At 43.8% G+C, this 22,134-nt stretch overlaps 1 protein-coding gene across 15 annotated transcripts in view; it reads right to left on the bottom strand.

Moving 5' to 3' along the window:
* Positions 1–1,001: 1,001 nt before the first annotated feature.
* Positions 1,002–22,134, bottom strand: part of NSD1 (nuclear receptor binding SET domain protein 1) — a 170,633-nt gene continuing 149,500 nt past the window's right edge. For all 15 annotated transcript variants that reach the window (XM_054487297.2, XM_054487292.2, XM_054487296.2 and 12 more), the window contains 6 exons: positions 20,438–20,707; positions 18,694–18,810; positions 17,337–17,478; positions 12,310–12,416; positions 9,073–9,277; positions 1,002–7,403 (listed from right to left, as the gene is read on the bottom strand). In XM_054487297.2, coding sequence (XP_054343272.1) covers positions 5,776–7,403; positions 9,073–9,277; positions 12,310–12,416; positions 17,337–17,478; positions 18,694–18,810; positions 20,438–20,707 — 2,469 coding nt within the window. In that variant the 3' untranslated portion in view covers positions 1,002–5,775. The remainder of the gene's footprint in view (positions 7,404–9,072; positions 9,278–12,309; positions 12,417–17,336; positions 17,479–18,693; positions 18,811–20,437; positions 20,708–22,134) is intronic.

Raw genomic sequence — 22,134 nt, forward strand, 5'->3', positions numbered from 1 at the left:
ATTCCTACTTCAGACAGGTTGGTCTGACTGGCTCTACTGCATCAGTCATGTTTGGGCCCCTATGTCAGACCTGTGACTCAGGTCCTGAGCTTCCCAGTTGACATCCTACAATGTGGTTTAATGGTAGGAAAGTCCTAAGTTCTGTAAGCCAGAAAGGTCTAATGGATCCAGATTTGGTTCGAATTCAGCTGCTAATTTAGAAAAGGGACTTAAACCCTCATCTTGAGTTTCTCGTCTATAAAATAAGGTGACTAATACGCAGCCCAAGGATTGTGAAGAAAGTGAAGAGTAATTCTAGTACTAAATGTTTTTCCCAATCTTCCCAAGCACATTTTGCTGAAAGGGCAGGAAGTTCAGGACTAGGTCACAAAGGGAAGCAAATTCCCAAGTTTTCCCCAAAGAAGATCCAGATTATTTCTGAGGAATCAGGTGTTATTGTAAACAGGGCTGACACTTGCTGTTCAACCAGAAGGAAATTTATTGCAGCCCTTTCTGGTATGGTGGGTGTGGCCCCAGGCCAGGGGCTTTGCCTTACAGTTTTATCCTTTGCCTATGCTTTCCTGCCTTTATTTAGGCCTGGGCTGAGTCCTCTGCAGTGGCCAACACCTGCCTTGGAAGAATGTAAAACTTAGCCAACATGGTCAGACTCACACTCAGAAAGTGCTTTGGTTCCACTTCCTTTTTAAAAACCAATTCCTCAAACTGCCCTTCCTTCATGCGTGATGGGGGCTTCCTGTGGAGGGAGACTGAAACTGACACCAGCCACTCCCAACAGGGGAGAAAGAGGCTTGGGCAGCCCTGTGGCTGCTGGGAGGAAACACACTATTCCCATGACATGCTTGGAGGAAGGGCTTAGCTTCACAGTATCCCTGCGCCCCCCCGCCACCCCCACCTCGTACTATCTCTGGGGCTGGCTTCTGCTCTGACCCCAAACAATCCTCCCTCCTGTTAGACTACAATTCCCCACAGCCAATAAAACAAAACACAGGGCAAGGGCCATATATGAGTAAAGTTAAACTTTACTTTACAGTAAATTTTTTTTTCTATATACAAAGAATTACAGTACATGTTTATGGGGACTCCTAACACAGGGCTCCCCTCTTTTTCACTAGGAGTTTCACTTACAGCTGACAATCTATGGGGGTGGGGGGTGGGGGGGCGGCAAAAAAAAACAATGATGGACCTTGGCTGATCCCCCCGACCCCTTTCTTAACAATATAGGTAGATGTCTATCGTCAGCTTGCCTCTTTGCCAAGACCTAGGAGGCGGCTCTGCCATGAGCTGCTGTGCTGCCCTCCCCACCTTCAGCACACTCATCTACACACACACAGGTAGCACCCACCTCGATGAGACCGCCTTGCTCTGGCCTGCCCCAACCCTGGAAGTTGAAAACATAGAACCATTTATTTCTGCTTCTACTCTCTCTTCCCATCTCTTGTCCACGAAACTTTGCTTAACTTCCAGGACCTTACACCTGAAGCCCCACAATAACCTGATGTTTTGAAAGTCATGGGAAAGCAGCTCTAGAGAAGGAACCACATAAGCAGAAATAGCGCATGTTAAACTCGAAACACTTCTTCCGAGGTTGTGGATTTCTAGTTTAATTCTTTCCACTTCCTTAAAAAATATTACCCTTAATCTTCATAAGCAGTAGAGGTGCTTCCATGAGTGGAAGAGGTAGAGAGGGGCAGAAGGGAGCTGAGGAAGACCCAACAACCAGAGCTCTCTAACAACCTGCTCCAGGCAGCGTGGACGGAGGCTATGGACAAGGTGGCCCCCAGCCCTGAGAAACTCAATGGCCACCTTCACCTGGATATAGGATCTCTTCCACCTCTAGATTGCACTGGGCCACTCCAGGGTTGGGTGCAAGCTTCACTGAGGATCTTCCTTCTCCCCACTTTTAACAAAGCCTCAAACTTTTCTACATAAAATCTCCTCCCAAACAGGAACCCGGGTTTCTTGAGCTGCCAGTCCCTCAACCCTTGGCAGTGCTTATTTATACCGTGAAATTAGCACCATCATTACATTTGTGTGTGTGTGTGTGTGTGTGTACAAACAATGATCTATTCTTATTTCAATTTACACTATAGCAGCCTCTGGCCCTGTTGCACTGGCCCTAGGAAGCTCAGCTGAGAACTAACTGGCCATAGCCAATGACAGGCTCCCACAGCAACTACCAAGCAGTGACTTGGAATGTCTACACATGGAACTGCTCAAATGAGACTCAGCAAGAAAGGGGCTGGAGGCAGCTCCTTCTCTGCCATGATCTGAGAGAGGTTAGGACACTGGGCTCCTCTAACCTGGCTGACAAACCCCAAGAGGATGACAGTATCATTTAAAAAACCTTAGTAAAATCCACCTTATAGGGACTAAGGGTAAAACCTATCCAAGTTTCGTGCTGTCCTCATTACTCCCTATGGGGGAAGCTGCCAGGACTAAACTTTCTGCCATTCTGTTCTCACGAGGCAACATTAGAATTACAACCTGGGAGTCCAGCTCCAGTGAGCAGACAGTGCCGAGCCTGGGAAGGGATCAACAGGGTGTTTCATGCCCTGACCATAGTGTGGGGTGAAGGATGTAAAGAATAAAATAACTATTTTCATCAATGCTAAAGATTTGGTTCAGAAGAGGGTCAACACAGTGATTTAAGTCATCTCAAACTCAATAACAGGGTAAAGCAGACATTTAAAAATGAGGATGTTTCTGTATCAATGACAGCTATTTTGCTATTAGACTGGGTTGGCTCCAGCAAGATAAGCAAATGAGGCTTTGAATGTAAATTTCGACATTTGTCATGATCTTTTTCTGACTTAGCAGGGCTAGGAGATGTACTGGCTTTCTAGCTACCTATGGAGAATTTCAACTTTTGCCTTGTCCCTGGAAAAGGCTTCCTGGGGAGCTGGCTCCAAGGCAAACACTCTTTGAGATCTCAATTTCCAAGCACATACCCAAATACCACCCTGCATAAGGACCAGAAGTTTTCTAAGATGAAAGATTTCCTTTTCACTCCAATTCACATCCCCTTGGAAAAGGGGTCTTATTACAAACTTCAGGAGACGTCCCACAGGGCTGGCAAGGCCACTCCCTCCCCACCTTCATCCAAGAGTCACATTTCCCAACAGTTGTTGTGACTAATTGGATAGTGACTGCTTTCATGATTTTAACAATCTAGTATCAGATGCTGCTATTGGTGGGCCCAATAGCTCAAATTTCTAGTTTCTAATGGTTTTCTAGTTTCCATTCAATGGCCCTTGAAGGAAGCCCAGATGTCCATCCATTCAGATGAAGAACTGCTCCCCAAAATGGCTCAGAAGCTGTTTTCCCAGGCAGGTCTGGAACGAAGCCTCCAGTGAATGGCGGAGAATGGAAAGAACCAAAATAAAACCACAAAGCAGCCAATCATGGCCCCTTTCCCTCACTCCCTCCTGTCCTGTGAGACATCTAGACTGCTGTCAAGTTGATTACCTACCAAAGCCTACTTTAGAGAAGCTACTTTAGAATCAAACTTCTCCACGGAAAATTTTTACATGGCCTGCACGCCCTCCCCCCGCCCCCCCACCAAATTCACAGTTTATTTCATGAAACAAAGAGCTACGGTAATTTAACACACAACATAGTGAAAGGAGACTCTGACAGTGCAGTGCAGATATCTTTTTCTGATCACAACTACAGATGACTGGAGAGAAAAGGGCACAGGACTGGCACCAAGCAAACCCTACTCATATGACCTAAAAGATTAGGGAAAGGGACCTACTAGCTGCAGTTATATACTTATTATTCTCACACATGATAAATACTTAATATAATGAACTTTAATGTTCTGGGTGAATTTCTTTAAAAATATCTTTTTCATGGTTTAAAATTCTTTTAAAAGAAAATAAGATGCTTTACGTTTTCTCTTCCTTTTGAACAAAGAGCTTTTCCTCTTTGATGATGTGGGAAGAAAGAGAGGATGAAAGGGGAGAACTAGGCAGGTGGAATTCACAGAGGAGATTCCGAGGTCTCAGTGAAATGCAGGGATAGGCCCCTAGACTCAGGACAGCCCTGCCCAGCCTCGTCCCTCTGCCTGAGTTCAAGTGTCTCAACCTCAGAGACAGACTTTGGGAAATAAAAGCAGATTCTATTTTTAATCTTTAGATAAAGCGCAAATGCTTCTATAATAACTATTGTTCCCTCCGTGGACTTGATGGGAGTAACCTCAATAAGAACTTGAGGAAATTGGGACCAAATACAGAATACTGTTGAGAGCGTGAAAGCCATAACTAAGAGATAATGGCCAGGAGACGTTAGGGCCAGGGGATGGCCTGCTGGCTAAGTTGGCAAAGCAGAGAGGTAAACATGTTGGTCTAAGGACAAAGGAGGGGTAGACAAGTGGGAGGAAACTAGCCAAACAGCACTTCCTGTTGGCAGTCTGTGAGCTGGGTGAATGGTAGGGCAGGGTAGCACCAACAGATTTCCCAGCCCTTGGGCCCCAGCTCAGGGCAGCAGTAACAGATAATCAGCAGTTATTAGGAGTCATCTCTCAGCCTGGACGTTGCTCTAAACACCACCTCTCGCCAGTCTTCAGGGAAGGGTTCTGGCTTGCCTTTGAGCTAAGTCAGCAGGCAGGTGCTCTCAACACAGAGCACAGCAATTCTCAGGGAGGCGAAGAAGAGGACTCCCTCCACTCAGGAGGGAAAAGGAACGGGGAAAAGAAGTTTCCCATCAGGATCTGGTACTCTTCCTGAAGCTGGTGTGTCTAGCTCAGAGCTTGCCAGAGATTCCCTATGTCCACTGCCCGAGGCTCTGAAATCTGAAAGCACCTGAGTGTTTTAGGGAAATAGGGATGGGGTGGATTCATGTACAAAGAGAAAAATAGGTAGAAACAAAAGCAAAGAAAGAGAAGCTTGCCAAATGCCTTCTTCCACTGCTGGAAATCTACATTCGCACAGAGCCCAACTCCCCCTGACCATCTGCTCCTCGAAGGACTGATCTTGAGACTCTGCACAGCCCAGACAAAAGCAGCAGCGGCGACCCCACAGCCAACAGCCTTGCTGGCCTCAATGCGGCACCCTTGCATCTATAGAGGAGACCTCTATGAGTGTGCGCGCATGCACACGCACCCATGCACACCGCAGCCAAGAGACACTTCCTCAACATAACCACTTCTGGTGCCACAAAGGACATTTCAAAATGAATCTAAAGCCCCAGGGCCCCTCAGAACTTCCTGTTACTTCCTGGTCAAAGGTTCTTGAAAGCCTTGGAATCCAGGCTCACAGGGATGAGGCCTTATTTACCTCTGTATCTCTCATCAGTGACTAGCACCCAGCCTAGAACACGTGAATGCTCAGGAAATCGCCACTGATTTGAAAGAACACTATTTCCTCCCAAGGTTCCTAGGTGCCCTCAATGGGGCTCTGTCTGGTTGGGGAAATCGCTTGGGGAGCCCCTATACCTTCCAACCTGACCAGCGGAATTGAATTCCATACTTGACTCCAGAGTGGACTTTTTATTTCACGATGACCATGTGGAAAAGTTGGGGGAAAGAGACCCAAGTCTGTCTGTCTCCTTGGTTGGGGCCCACTGGATTTTCATACATGGTTCACACAACCATAAGCCCCCACTGGCTAATGTCACAAGAGTTCTGAGTGTTGGGATATGAGGAAAGAATAACAGTGGGAAAGTGTTCGGGGCAGATCTGTTTTTTTTTTTTTAAGGGGGAAAGAAAGAAAAGATTTTCCCTCCCCAAATGGTACCCTGGGGGCAGCTTGTTTGTTCATGTGACATTGATTGGTACTACTTCTGTTCTGATTCTGCACACTTGTGACTGGAAGGGGCCTGGTTAAGAGCTGGAAGTGTATTTTGCTCTGGTTTGGGGTCTTGCCCTCTTCCAAGAGACCAGCAAGTCTGTGCCAATGTCTGTGTGCTCCCAGCAGACCAGCAAGACTGTGCCAGTGTCTGTCCAGCCACTATGGGCCAGAGCCCTGCCCGTGATGAGGCTTTTCCCAGGGCCCAGGGACTTTGCTCTGTGGTTACCAGCTTCTTTTCTTCAGCGGGGAGGGAGGCTGGGGCCTTCCCGAGAGCCCTAAAAGATTGCCCACTCTTGGCGGCAAGTGCAGGTAGTTGCTGGCCTCCAACCATCTGCTTCGCCTGCTTCACCAGGCCCGGGGCTTGGCTAAGAGGCCCTGGGGTCTGCTCAGCCCCTGCAGGAGCTCTTCCTGAGGCCTGAGTTGTTGGCTCATATAAAAAGGCCTTGGCAGGAGGCTGAGAAAGAAGTCTGGCCTGGGTGAGTGATTTAACAGCTTGCCAGGGGTCCTCTGAAGGAGCTGCTGCTTTCCCAGATGTCTGAAGAAGATCTGACACACAGCCTTTGTCAACAGCTCTCGGCATATGCCCCAGACCTTTGCTGGCAGGCCATGAACTTGACTCCAACACTGGCATCTTCTCATCAGCCTGTGGTGTGGCCTCATGGGGTGAAGCTGCCCGCTCCTTCTGGCGAGGAGTTAGGTCTATGAGATCCATCACCAAAGCAGCTCTATTTTTTGACTGAGTATTCTGGTCCACAGGCCTCAGTGCTTTTTCTTTAGCTACAAGGGTCTGGACCACAGCTGATAGTACTTTCTCAGGAGGTGGGAGTCTCTGGGACAAAGAGGCATGGGGTTTGTCAGGAGGCCTGTCTGAAGTCTGGGGTTTGGGACTGCTGGTAATGTGCAGTCTGTCTGGCGGCGGAAGTCTCAGGCCAGTGGGAACTGGGGTTTTCTCCAGTGACTGGGGCCTTGGGCTGGCAGCACCTATGGATTTATCCAGCCTTGGGTCAGCTGTCCCCAGAGGTCTTTCCAGTGGTTGGGACCTGACTGAGGGTGAGGAGCTTGGGCTGGTCACTGGAGAGGGTTTGTCGCTTAGCTGGGGTCTTGGTCCTGTCACTGCTGGTGGCCTGTCCAGTGGCCTCTGGCTGGAAACCAAGGATTGGGATTTGGTCCCTGACCCAGCGAGGTCTCTGACCTTATCTAAAGACTGGGGCCTGGAGTCAGTTCTCTCAAGAGGTCTTTCAGGTAGCAGTGGCCTCTGACAAGTCCCTGCCAGAGCTTTTTTGGAGAGCGACAGCGTCTGGTTGGTGTCAGCAGGAGGTTTATCTGACATTTTGGGTGCCTGAGCAGCCATTCCTGTTGATTGCTCTGCCAGGTGAGTGCTTGGCCCTGGAGGCAGCGGTACTGGGGGAGGCACATACTCACGGATCTCCCCAGGTTCCAGAGGATTGGGCCCACAGGGGTCATGCTCAGTACAAGACAGACGCCCATCCAGTTTGGAAATGAAAAGCATCCCTTCTCGATGCTGCTTACAAAAGGAGCTGGGGCACATCTCACAGAAGGAGGCTGCTTCCTTCCCGCAGATGTCACACTGATGCCACGGACATTCCCATTTCCCTGAAAACACAGAAGTACATCAAAAGTTTAGGAAAAAAGAGATACATATCACATGGGCCATGGCTATGCTACAGTCCGTAGGTGTGGATGATGACCTTCCTTCACACTATCCCTGGTTCAGAGAGCTTATGCCACTCACCAGCCACCTCTTGCCCCAGAATTCCAGCTTCTCTTTCTGCACAGAATACATAAAGTAACAGCGAATTATCAAATAGCAACTACTATCAACTAAATATACAAGCAGAGGAGTAAACTGGTGTTTCTATGACTATTTCCAGCAAGGAGTTGGGCTGGGGGCAGGGGTGGGGACAACAAAAAGCTTCTTTTACATGAAACTTAAGATATTACTTTCATATTTTTGCAATCTCCATTTGTACTACACAGCTTTTAAATAAGCAACTCAAAGAGAAATATCCTGGCGATTTAGATTCCTGCTTATTTGCTTATTAACAGTAATAGAAAAGACATAAAATCATGAAAAATGGAAGATTTACCTTTGCTCTATTTTAAGTCTTGAGATCAGCACAGCACATTATATGTTGTTCACATGGAATCAGTAGAAAAGACCCAAAGCTGACCTAAGCTTTTACCTGCCTCCCCACATTTCATGAAACCTGAGAGTCTTGACCAGGGACAGTGTTTCCACCTTCAAATCAACTACACCAGCTCCCACTCCTGGCACACAGGCAAGATCGGTTCTATCACAGCCTGTGCCAGTGACGACCCTGAGCAGTTGATTCTGAAACAATTCTACTTGCTGGTGCTGACCGGTCAATGTGATTGCCTTGCCCTCATCCTACCTCAGTTTCTTTTATTTCATGACCCTGGCCAGTATACACTGAAGGAAAGCCAATCTGGGGACAAATTCCTTTTACTTATACCCCAAAGTTCTCAACCTTCTGCAACTCTTGGAAGCAGGTCACTAGTAATGTATAATCTCCTCACCCTGGAATGGCTCCCTACTGGTTTCTCTTTTTTGTTCATTAAAATAGATGGCATATCCAAATCCCTAAAATTCTCTAACCCCAAATCACTACTCAAAGGTTCTCAATTTCTTCAACTACAAATTTCCTGTGTACCACATCCACCGAGCAGCTTTTCATGTATTAACTGATACAACCAAATCTCCTTTAGAGGAAAAAAGTCTACTCTGCATGGGGGAAGACTGCACTAGGCGTAGGGGAGCAAGGTAGGAAGTGCTAAAAGGGTGGCAATCCATCTCTCACTGACTAGAAACACCTAAAAGCTTTACTGTCTCAATCTTTCTTTCTCTAGAAAGGCAACATGATTTAATAGTCTTGGAGTCAAAAACCCAGCTCTCAATCCAGCTCCTCTATCTATGTGTGAAAGGTCACCTCACCAATCCTAACTGTTTCTTCACATGCATTATGGAAGAAAACCAATCATTATGGGTTGCTGGGGGGATGAAATAACATGAATGTAAGTAAAGGTCTTGAAACACAGCAAGTGCACTGCTGTTCCATTCTTCATAACTAAGAATTCTAAGCCTTTGTTTTCATTATTTCCAGAATAAGAAAATAGACCATACCCCTCAAAATTATGCATGGAAAGACCAAATGGCACTTTCTTCAAGGCTGATGCAAATGGCATGAGACCCTGAGTATGATGGAGAGAACGAGTAGCAGTACGAATGGATTTTGGCACCAACCTGCTGGTCGCTTGGTCAGATTGAGACAGTCTGCATGGTAAACTTTTGGGCAGCCTGGTTTCTTGCAGGAGACGAGCTGGCCAGCATCCCCACAACTAAAACACTCATCTTCTCGCTCCTTTGTGATTTCACCCTGGGTCCTGCGCTTCCCCTGTTGCTTCTTCTTGAATTTCTTTGACTTTTCTTCTGTGGCAATGGGTTGATTCTACAGGTCAGATATTGAACAGTCAGCATTCTGTGAACACATTAGTACCAATTTTAACCAGGTTAACTATCCTCTCTGAGCCTCATTCTCTTCTCTGGGAAAAGAGATTGTCATGAAGATAAAATGCAGGAAAGGTACCTGGTACATCACAGATACGTAGCAATAATTACCACTTTTGTATCAACTACCCCTGCCACCTGAACAAAACAGAAGACAAAAATCCTTGTGTTTTTGCTGACCCATAAGGCTGGTGTTAAATGTCATGCCTTTCATAAGTTTTATTAATTAATTAATTTATTTATTTTTCAAGACGGAGTCTTGCTGTGTTGCCCAGGCTGGAATGCAGTGGTGCGATCTCGGCTCACTGCAACCTCCGCCTGCTGGGTTCAAGCAATTCTCCTGCCCCAGCCTCCTGAGTAGCTGGGATTACAGGTGCCCGCCACTCCTGGCTAATTTTTGTATTTTTAGTAGAGACAGGGTTTCAGCATATTGGTTAAGCTGGTCTCGAACTCCTGACCATGTGACCCACCTGCTTTGGCCTCCTAAAGTGCTAGGATTACAGGCGTGAGCCACCGCACCTGGCCAAAGTTTCACTTTTATATTCGTCTACTTTCAAAACTAAAGTAGACTTCTGTGTGTGGGTACACATGCCTATTTCTCGTTCATTCAACAAAGCATAACTGAACTTACTATGAGCAATGTGTTAAGACACAAAAAAGTTAATTCATGGTCCCTGCAGTCAACAAGACTACACATCAAGTCAAATTAGCTTCATGTCCACCACTCCCAAGGCAGACCCTGGAGCAGCCAGCAGATGTCCTCTCTTTGTTCCCTGCAGCCCACACTTGGTCACCAAATCATCTTATCACATTCTTCATTTTAACCCAGAAACATCCAGGACCAATCTGTAAGGCTTAATGGAGGTCCATCCTATTCTGACAGACCAATATCTACTAAGAGCACACAGTGACCTCTCTAGCATCTACCTCTGCCTGACTCCTGTGAAATGCTATCCTATGCAGACATCAAGGATGCTGAAACTGACATCCACACTACACTTAATACCATTAAGTACAGGTTAAACTGAGTTACTATTTTAATTTATAGGAAACAAGTCAACAACATCTTAAGGAACAACACCGTTAAACGAACAAAACTAAACAAAAAGCATAATAAAATCCAATATAATATAGAGGTGATTCTCCTTATTTAACAAGATTAAAAAACGACCATTGAGTGCTCTTCATTTCTGGCCGGGCACAGTGGCTCACGCCTGTAATCCCAGCACTTTGGGAGGCTGAGGCAGGTGGATCACCTGAGGTCAGGAGTTTGAGACCAGCCTGGCCAACATGGTGAAACCCCGTCTCCACTAAAAATACAAAAAATTAGCCAGGTGTGGTGGCAGAGGCCTGTAATCCCAGCTACCTGGGAGGCTGAGGCAGGAGAATCACTTGAACCTGGGAGACGGAGGTTACAGTGAGCCGAGATCATACCATTGCACTTCAGCCTGGGCAACAGAGTGAGACTCCGTCTCAAAAAAAAAAATTATTTACTCTTTTCTTATTGGCTTCTATGTTAATTTGCATTTTTCAGTTCTTAATGTTGAGCTTCACAATCAAAAAGGCATATGGAACATACTCAATTGAAGTCACTATATAGTTTATTTTGTATCAAAATTAAACTGCAATTTTCACTGTGCTGTTACTTATGATAGAGAAATCTTGAAGCATCCAGATGTTCATCTAGTATGTCCATCCATTATATAAAAAAATTAAGACAGTCACTAAAAATGATCAGCAAGGACTTTAAAAAATAATAATATAAGGGCCGGGCACGGTGGCTCACGCCTGTAATCTCAGCGCTTTGGGAGGCTGAGGCGGGCAGATCACAAGGTCAGGAGATCGAGACCAACCTGGCTAACATGGTGAAACCCTGTTTCTACCAAAAATATAAAAAATTAGCCGGGCATGGTGGCGGGCGCCTGTAGTTCCAGCTACTCAGGAGGCTGAGGCAGGAGAATGGCGTGAACCCGGGAGATGGAGCTTGCAGTGAGCCGAGATTGCGCCACTGCACTCCAGCCTGGGCAACAGAGCGAGACTCCACCTCAAAAAAAAAACAAAACAACAACAAAAAAATAAGAAGAAAAGGAGAATATAGACATGGAAATAATACTTAACAGTTACAGAATTAGAATTCAATTATTCAGAAAGTGCACACTAAAAAAACAGGAAGACACAGCAATGCTTATACTTTTTTATAGTGGTGAGATTAAGAGTTCTACTTTTATCTATGATGTTATGCTACATTTAGAAGCTTAAACTGCAGATTTTTTGGTATCTTCAGAAAGAGAAAGTGAGAGAAAGACAGGGACAGACACAGATACACCAAAAATCTATATGGCTTATTAGGAGATGTGAGATCAAGACGAGGGAGGTAACTAACCTTCTTTATAAGGTCCTATTTCACAGCGTTATTAGTTAGAAAAGTAGCACCAATTAAAGTCAGATGGCGCAAAACACTTCAACAATATCCCCCAAAAACCTCTTATATAATTGAATTGATCAGCCGAATGCTTAGTGAATTGCAAGTGGCCCTATCAACACCTATTCAATGTCATTGAATTTTTCTTTTTTTTTTGAGAAGGAGTCTTGCTGTGTTGCCCAGGCTAGAGTGCAGTGGTGTGATCTCAGCTCACTGCAATCTCTGCCTCCTGGGTTCAAGGGATTCTCCTGCCTCAGCCTCCTGAGTAGCTGGGACTACAAGCACATGCCACCACGGCCCAGCTAATTTTTCTATTCTTATTAGAGACGGGGTTTCACCATGTTGGCCAGGCTGGTCTCGAACTCCTGACCTCAGGTGATCCGCCCACCTCAGCCTCCGAAAGTACTGGGATTACAGGCATTAGCCACCATGCCTGGCTCAATGTCATTAATTTCAAAGAGATTTCTTCTTAAAATGTAGACTGCCTTAACACTGTTAGGGAGGGAGGACCGCACCACTAATCCCAAAGCAGAAGTCTAGAAGGGTGGTACCTTTGGCCTTACACCCAAGAAGCCACTGCAGTTCGGGGCTCCACATTTGCAAACAGTCTTTCCATTCCCAAGACATTCTAGGTTGTAGTTGAAGGTAAGTTCAGTGCCTGCATAAGAGACCGTGAAAATATTAATATCTATGGTTTTAATTACATTATTTCTGTATTAATTACAAAGGATACCAACTCCCAAGAGAACAGATTAATTTTAAAAAGAATTTAGCTCTAATCCTATATTTTAATTAATTCTAATCTTATAACATTAATAATCAGCTAATACAATTTAACAGAGAAAACTTAAATGGCTTAACAAGTAATATTTAAGATAACTCTTCCTATAGAGGTGTTAATTACCTCAAGTTGTTTTTCATTTGTTTTTTAACCATTCAGATTCAAAATATGTTAATTCATTACCAAAACAAACAAAAAACAACTTATCAATGTGTCAGGCCCTGGGAATACAAGTATGAGGAAAACCTGTTTGTCTGTTCTCAGGTGAACACATGTTACCTGGCAGCACTGGAGAGGCATCTCAGTACAGAATAACACTAGAAATCTGTAGACTACAGACTGTTTGTAGATCCAGTTATGTCACAGACTTAGCAGGGTAATCTTAACCCTGAGCAGCCCATTTTAAAATGGAGAAATCTAAGAAGCTTATTGAGACAATATGACATAATGCACATAGCAGTAATGTGTAAACTTTCAAAAGAGGTACTCAAATTAACAGGCAAACTGTCCTCTTTCTCTCTTTCTGTCAAAGGTCCATTTCATCAAAACTGTGAGAGGAAATAAACATTCAAACTCAAAACTCATAACTAAAAGCCAGTTATGGGAGGCCTACCAAATATAAGAATTTTATATAAATATGTAAAGAGGTTGCCTATCACAGGGGTAATGTTTACAGTTAATGTATAAGGTAACCATCATTCATATTAAAAATTGTCAATTCTTAGGAAGATTTCCCTTTGCAGACTGACATGCCTTTCATCAGTGAGACTGATAAACATAGTTTTTCATCTAATGTTAAATCATTATTATCACTATTTCTTTATTCAAGTATATTCACAATACCAGCAGCTACGTTAGGGGTCATGCTGTAGGAGTAGCAGAATTATTCATGGCCTGATGAGAGGCTCATGCCATAAGGAGCTTGCAGGAACTGAGTGAGACTGACCAATGTAACAGAAGGGTCATGTTTCCCATCTCATGCCTGAACTTAACTGGATTGAATCTTTGGTGGTTCTGTTCATGCTGTTTTTTTTTCTTTTTTCTTTTTCTTTCTTTGAGACGGAGTCTCACTCTGTTGCCCAGGCTGGAGTGCAGTGGTGAGATCTCGGCTCATGCAGCCTCTGCCTCCTGGGTTCAAGCTATTCTCCTGCTTCAGCCTCCTGAGTAGCTGGGATTACAGGCACGCGCCACCACGCCCAGCTAGTTTTTGTATTTTTAGTAGAGATGGTGTTTTACCACGTTGGCCATGCTGGTCTCAAACTCCTGAAGTGATCCTCCCACCTCGGCCTCCCAAAGTGTTGGGATTATAGGTGTGAGCCACTGCACCCAGCCCCACACTCTTTTTCTTAATAAAAGATTTATGAATAGATAACTAAAATTTTATAGATACGATGTGCTTATAATACAACTGTACCTTATACACAAATAAAAGAAAGCAGGATACTTGTCATAACTTGCTGCTCACTGAACATATACTATGTAAGCGTAATCACAGAGAGGCTAAATTAAATCAGAAATCAGTGCTCATAAAGTAAACAGTGATACCATTCTAGAAAAGAGTTCAATATGCAGCAATCCTTGATGGATCTTCAGTTACTGGGCATGGCAAAGGGCATGAGAGAAGAGATAAACAAGAGTAGGGATGGGACACTTGGGAGACAGTAAGTTGCAGGTATGTGAAGGGCCCAGGAAGTTGAATGAAGGCCTCAGCTCTGACAGGCACTCTGCCTGTCCCTTAGCACATCCTGTCTCATTTTCCCCATCCTGAACCTATGCAGACTGCAAGTCAAGTGAGGAGAGGAACAAAGTCTGAGAATTTCAACACCAAGCTACCTGAACTGATGAACACAGGAAAAAAAGAAGAGAAATTTGTGGCTAGACATGGCAGAGGAGGGCATCCCCATGGACATGAACTGCAGGTTCTAAGTAGACGAATGGGACTATCAGCATTCAGCAGACATAGTAGAACTAAATCATGTGACTGATTTATTATAGAGGAACTATATTTATATTGATTTAATATAGAGGAACCTCTCCACCCCTGGGGCGATTAGAGAGAAAAAGGGAGAAAAGAATGAGAGAGGTGTGACATCCAAGGATAAAAGTAACATAAGTATAATATCATCTACTTTACAGCACTTTTGCAAGGCTTAAATGAGATAATATGCTTAGAATCGTATCTGGTATTCCATATCATTTATTGAATTACTCATGTTACAAAGTAGAAATCTAAACAATATACTCTGAAGCCACCCATTCCAAAAACCTGAAATAAATCTGCAACTAAAAACCAATCTCAAATAAGCAGAGTGCAGTGCACAGTGATGCTCAAGTGTCCTTGGCGTCATCATGTAAAACATTACGAGAAACAAACGCAAAACCCCAAAGTAACTAGTGGCTCAAATTTTAAAATCTAAAAATTGTCACAACCTAAAAAGTCTGAAAGACTCCTGGACAACACATTTAAATTGTAGAGAAAAAAATACACTGAGTGAGTGTGAGAAGTCCCATAGATTAAATTTAAAACACAGGCCAGGCGCGGTGGCTCATGTCTGTAATTCTAGCACTTTGGGAGGCCGAGGTAGGTGGATCACTTGAGGTCAGGAGTCTCTACTAAAAATACCAAAAAATAGCTGGGTATGGTAGTGGATGCCTGTAATCCCAGCTACTTAGGAGGCTGAGGCAGGAGAATTGCTTGAACCTGGGAGGTGGAGGTTGCAGTAAGCCGAGAGCATGCCACTGCATTCCAGCCTTGGCAACAGAACGAGACTCCATTTCAACAAACAAACAAACAAACAAACACACACACACACACACACACAAAAACAGGCTAAGATCTGAACAAATATCATTCTAATTCTTTTATCTTCATCAATGCTTCCTGAGGACAACAGTGACTGAACAAAGGAGAACTAAGGTCTTCCAGAACATTCAAATGGGATTCTGCTTCAACAGTAATTAGACTATACTACTGTATATTACAGACTACCTAGGCCAGTTCTATCCCAGTTTGAGTATAGGAGACTGATTTTAACTGTTTTGCTCATATCCTTGCAAAACTACATTTGAAAAATCATAACTTTCTTGTACATTTCAAAATGTACAACGTTTATACAAATTTTTTTTTTTTTTTTTTTTGTGAGATGGAGTCTCGCTCTGTCACCCAGGATGGAGTGCAGTGGCACGATCTCGGCTCACTGCAAGCTCCGCCTCCCAGGTTCAAGCCATTCTCCTGCCTCAGCCTCCCAAGTAGCTGGGACTATAGGCGCCTGCCACCACACCCGGCTAATTTTTTGTATTTTTAGTAGAGATGGGGTTTCACCGTGTTAGCCAGGATGGTCTCGATCTCCTGACCTCGTGATCTGCCTGCCTCGGCCTCCCAAAGTGCTGGGATTACAGGCGTTAGCCACCGCGCCCAGCCACAAATTTTAATACTTAAAAAATCATGCAATCTGGAGGGTGTTACATGCATAGGTATATATGTTTAAAATAATCGTATCAAAATCTTGAAGCTATAGATTAAGATCCTTTAATTTATGGAAAATATCTACCACATAACTTTACTGTCAAACCACTCAGCCATACCAGATTTACTTTCGATTCAAATTAACTTCTTACTATTTGTCCTGGTTACAACCATCTCGCTACCCCATCAGAGAGACAAGTACCCAGGTGAGCCATGACAGAGCAGTAAATTCTCCAAAGATCCTGTTCTTTGACATCCTAGAGGTTGAGAGGTTTTTGTTGTTTTGTGTGTGTGTTTTTAAGAGTCAGAGTTCTCACGATACTACCCAGGCTGCTTCTCAAACTCCTGAACTCAAGTGATTTCTGGCCTCAGCCTCCTGAATAACTGAGACTACAGGCATATACCACCACACCCAGTGGTTTATTTTTAAAATAGCCTTGGGTCCATAACCCATAAGATATGGAAGAGTGAGAGATCAATCTTTGGTTTATAAAGTGGAAGAAGGGCAGCTGTGAAAGGGAAGGTGAGAAAGGAGACTGAAGAGCTAGTAGTTTCTAAAGCAAACCTATTAGTGGTAAGTTCATATGAATGCGAAAATTTGTTCCATTAAAACCAACCATGTTCTGAAGACACTGTGCTAAAAGAAATGAGCCAAGCTAAGCGAGGTGGCTCATGCCTGTAATCCCAGCATTTTGAGAGGCTGAGGCAGGAGGATCACTTGAGCTCAGGAGTTCCAGACCAGCCTTGGCAACATAGGCGAAGACTCCATCTCTACAAACAAACAAACAAAAAAAAAACAAACAAAAAAACAACCAAAACCTGGGAATGGGGACATGTGCCTATAGCCCTAGCTACTCAGGAGGCTGAGGCAGCAGGATTGCTTGAGCCCAGTTCGAGGCTGCAGTGAACAGTGATGGTGCCACTGTACTGCAGCCTGGGCAACAGAGCAATGTTCTGTCCCTAAACATTAAAAATGAATCAATGAATGAATGAAATGAGGTGGTCACAAAAGGACAAATATTGTCCATTTATATGAAGTACATATAGTAGTCAAATTCAGAGACAGAAAGTAGAATGGTAGTTGCCAGGGGCTGTGAAGAAAAAGAAGAATGGGGACTTAGTGTTTAGTGGGTATAGAGTTTTAGCAGGGGAAGATGAAAAGGGTTCTGGAGACAGATGGTAGTGATGGTTGCACGAAAATGTAAATGAACTTAATTCCAGAGAACGGTACACATAGAAATGTTTAAAATTATAATCTGAGGAAGCTGTTTGTAAAAAACAAAAGCCCTGAAATTCAGATGTCAGCTGCAGAATCCTGAAATGATTCTTACCTGCTTTAATGTCACTTAGTGCAAAAAGGCCTACACGGGTATCTCCGTTCACAGACCACTTCTGTGTTTCACAGTTGGGCTGGCAGCAATGATTCATGAACCGAGCATAGTTTCCTTTGGGACCAGCATCAATGATTCGGTCCTAGAATTCCAAAAGAAGCTACACATCAGACTTCCTGAGACCTCTGCTATAGATTAAAATTTGACTTCTCTAATAAGCTGGAGTTCCTATTTGTAAAGATTGAACCTCTCAGAGAAAAGATCCCAAAGAACTTTGGTTCTCAAAGTGTGATCCCTGGACCAGCACCATCACCATTTGGCAATTTGTTAGACATGCAAATTCTTGGGTTGTGCTTCAAATACACTAAAGCAGAGACTCTGGGTGCAGCATTCTGCATTATATATAACAAGGCCGCCAGGGGTTTCTGACTACATTGAAGTTTGAGGACCACTGCCCTACAAACAGCAGCTTGTCCCACTTTCTCTTTAGGTAGTTTCAACCCAGATGCACATTAGAAATCACCTAAGGAGATTTAAATACTAATGCAGAGTCCCAATCCCAAAGTAAGATCAGAATATCTGGAGGTGAAGATCTCACAAATCCTAGTGCACAATTTGAGAAATGTTTACAAAGGTAAATACCAAGAAAGGGTTTTATTATAAAAACTAAGGCCAGGTGCGGTGGCTCATGCCTGTAATCCCAGCACTTTGGGAGTCCAAGGCAGGCAGATCACCTGAGGTCAGGAGTTTGAGACCAGCCTGGCCAACATGGTGAAACTCTGCCTCTATTAAAAATACAAAAATTAGCCGGGCGTGGTGGCGGGTGCCTGTAGTCCCAGCTACTTGGGAGGCTAAGGCACGAGAATCACTTGAACCCAGGAGGCAGAGGTTGCAGCAAGCCAAGATTGCGCCACTGTACTCCAGCCTGGGTGACAGAACGAGACTTTGTCTCAAAAGAATTAAAAAAAAAATTTACATAATCTTATCAGTGAAATAATTAAATATTTAACGAACAATTTTCTGTAACAAACAATTACCTGTAAAATAAAATAAAAAAGAATTATGTACTTTTCTGAGTTCAAACTTGTAATCCTGTAGAAAAAATACTCAAAGATATAAGCTCCAATTTTCATTGAATTGTTCAAAAGCAATGCTAAAAGCTGCTGTATTGCCTCTGGCCATGAATACCCAGAAAATGAGCACTCTTATCTACTCCAGAACCCCAATCCAGCAATCCCAATGGGTGTGGGAAAAGACCCTACCTTGGGAACTGCGTTACATGCCTACAAATACTATGGCTGGGACAACACAAATTTACAATCTTGTAACAGTGAAAACAGCATTTCCCATTACTTACTTTGTCTAGGGTAAGCATATAGAAATTAGTGATATCATGTTCTTGAGCATAGCGAATTCGAGCTCTGCATTCTTCTTCATCTATAAGCTCACCCACATACTCATTCACAAATTCACCCTAGAACAAGAAATACCTCCTGACTTAATGGCAAAAAGGACACCGGTATCCAAATGTATACATTTTTTTAAAAAATTAATGAAAACATCAGATTCTACAAAGCAGATTACATGAGTATAATTTTAGGCACATATAATTACTTTACAATCCCCAACTATTTGATAATGAGAAACACCTCCTTACTCCCACCACTGACAGCAGCAGAAAGATTAGGATACACTGGATACTAAAGATCCTCCAGAATGGAAGATTAGTAAGTAAACTAGAGCATCCTTATAAAGAGAGATGGATGGCCAATCTCTACCTGCCCCAGAGCCCAAGAATTGGCTTCCCCAAATAAACTATGTTCATCTTCCTTGGCGCTTGCTCTGCTCCATATTTCAAAGTACCATCCTCCCTATTCATTATGCTACAGTCACTCTGGCTTTTCACACGTGTTCACTCCTAACCTGCAGGGCTTTAATGGTCACCTTGCCTGGGTCAACAGCTACTTATATTTCAAGTCTCAATTTAAAATAGCCTCACAAGTCAAGAGTGATGGCTCATGCCTGTAAACCCAACACTTTGGGAGGATCATTTGAGCCCAGGAGTTTGAGTCCAGCCTGGGCAACATGGTGAGACCTCACCTCCACAAAAAATACAAAAATTAGCCAGGCGTGGTGATGCGAGCCTGTAGTCCCTGCTACTCAGGAGGCTGAGATGGGAGGATCACTTGAGCCTGGAAGTTGGAGGTTGCAGTGAGCGGAGATGGCACCAGTGCGCTCCAGTTTGGGCAACAGAGTGAGACCCTCTCTCAAAAAATAAATAAAATAAAATAAAATATCATCAGAGACAAACTAGTTTCAGTTCCTTTGTCACACATCTCTAGAGCCCTTTATACTTCCACACTGGGAGATGATTTGTTCAATATTTCTCTCCCTCCGGAATGTAAATTTTATGAAGGTATAGGCCATATCTCTCGTCTTGGTTAGTGCATCCCCAGCACAATACCTGGCACATACAGTAAATATAAAAATAACTACTTGGCAAATGACTAAACGCCAACCCATATACACTACATTTCCTGGAAACCAATAAAATTCTTCAGAAAATGTAAGCAGAATAAGGCTTATTTTATTAAAAAAATAAGACTATACAATATTATTTATTTGTTAGAAACTTAGAGATCCTGCCAAGTTTTAAGTTGAAGACATGACTGCATTTTCATCCAATAAGGCTTAACCTTCTTATCCTTCATGGTTCATGAAGCCAGACCTGTTTTTTCCTCACTAAAAATATTTTATTAGTAGGTGGATCAATGTCTCTGTATCATGTGCTCACTGTCATCTCTCTTAATTACTGGCTGTAGGATATTCACAAAAAAGCAAACAAAGCCATAGCATCTCTATGAATGTCCCATTTTTTCCAACCTCCTACACAGTGACCATGATCAATACAAAGGACTTGGGAGATCAAAACCATCCATTCCTAAGCCTCTAAACGGTAGAAGGATATGGCAAGACACAACAATAAGGTTAATTATTAACTGTGTTATTTTCCTCTATGATGAATTTTCTAATGTCAAGAATCAATGATATCAAGCAACTGCAAAGAGGAGAAAGTATATGGTAATTAAGCTTTTTCTAACCTTTTTAATATCTATTTTTGTCCGTAGACCCCAACCCCGCTGTAACGTGCGGAAAATTTCAACCTCTGGATATTGGCGCTTGGAAAAGCACTGGTTTTGACAACGCCCTCCGGCAGGACACACTGTGGGGTGGCACTCATAGAGCAGCATGCGGTTGATGCATTCAGAGTCTATCCCACAGGGGTTCTCATCAGTAGCTTTACAGTTGCAACGGGGTATTTCAGATAAGTCTGCAGTGAAGATCTGTACCCTGCCAATAGGACGGTTTACCTGGAAAAGTAACACAAAGTATACTGCATAAAACAAGTCAGCATAAGACAATTCAGGTCCTGAAAAAGGCAAACTTTTTTTCCTTGAAGTTGCAGCCACATTTCCCATGATTTTGAACTATCAACACTTAGACAGTTTGATATAAAAACAAAGCCTCCCTTGACATACAAAATATGAACTCCACAAGAACTGCCTGAACCCAGGAGGTGGAGGTTGCAGTGAGACAAGATTGCACCGCTGCACTCCAGCCTGGCCAACATGTTGAGATTCCATCTCAAAAAAATAAAATACGAGCTGGGCATGGTGGTTCACGCCTGTAATCCCAGCACTTTGGGAGGCCGAGGCGGGTGGATCACGAGGTCAGGAGATTGAGACCATCCTGGCTAACACGGTGAAACCCCGTCTCTACTAAAAATACAAAAAATTAGACAGGTGTGGTGGTGGGTGCCTGTAGTCCCAGCTACTTGGGAGGCTGAGGCAGGAGAATGGCGTAAGTAAACCCAGGAGGCAGAGCTTGTAGTGAGCCTAGGTCGTGCCACTGCACTCCAGCCTGGGCAACAGAGCGAGACTCGGTCTCTCGGTCTCAAAAAATAAAATAAAATAAAGTAACATAAAATAAAATAAAATAAAGTAAAGTAAAATAACATAACATAACATAAAATACAAACTTTAAAAATTTTTTTGAAATTCATTTTAAAAAATAATTTCAGCCGTGCGTGGTGGCTCACACCTGTAATCCCAGCACTTTGGGAGGCCGAGGCAGGTGGATCACGAGGTCAGGAGATCAAGACCATCCTGGCTAACATGGTGAAACCCCGTCTCTACTAAAAATACAAAAACATTAGCCAGGCGTGGTGGCAGGCGCCTGTAGTCCCAGCTACTCAGGAGGCTGAGGCAGGAGAATGGTGTGAAACCGGGAGGCAGCGGAGCTTGCAGTGAGCAGAGATCGCGTGACTGCACTGCAGCCTGGGCAACAGGGCGAGACTCCATCTCAAAAAAAAAAAAAAAAAAAAAAAAAAAAAAAAAAAAAATCAAAGCTGATCGGCCAAGTGAACTAATAAACTAGGTTTCTGCTATTGCCACATGTTGGTGTCACATTTGCTGCTACAAAAAAATAGGCATTCTTCTTCCTTCCTTTTTTTGAGAGGGAGTCTAGCTCTGTCGCCCAGGCTGCAGTGCAGTGGCGGGATCTTGGCTGACTGCAACCTCCTCTGCCTCCCGGGTTCTAGCCATTCTACTGCCTCAGCCTCCCAAGTAGCTGGGACTATAGGCACACACCACCAAGCCCGGCTAATTTTTGTATTTTTAGGAAAGATGGAGTTTCACTATGTTGGCTAGGCTGGTCTCGATCTCCTGACCTCAGGTGATCTGCCCGCCTCGGTCTCTGAAAGTGCTTGGATTATAGGTGTGAGACACCACACCTGGCA

Source organism: Pongo pygmaeus, chromosome 4 (assembly GCF_028885625.2).
Source record: "Pongo pygmaeus isolate AG05252 chromosome 4, NHGRI_mPonPyg2-v2.0_pri, whole genome shotgun sequence".
NCBI lineage: Eukaryota > Metazoa > Chordata > Mammalia > Primates > Hominidae > Pongo > Pongo pygmaeus.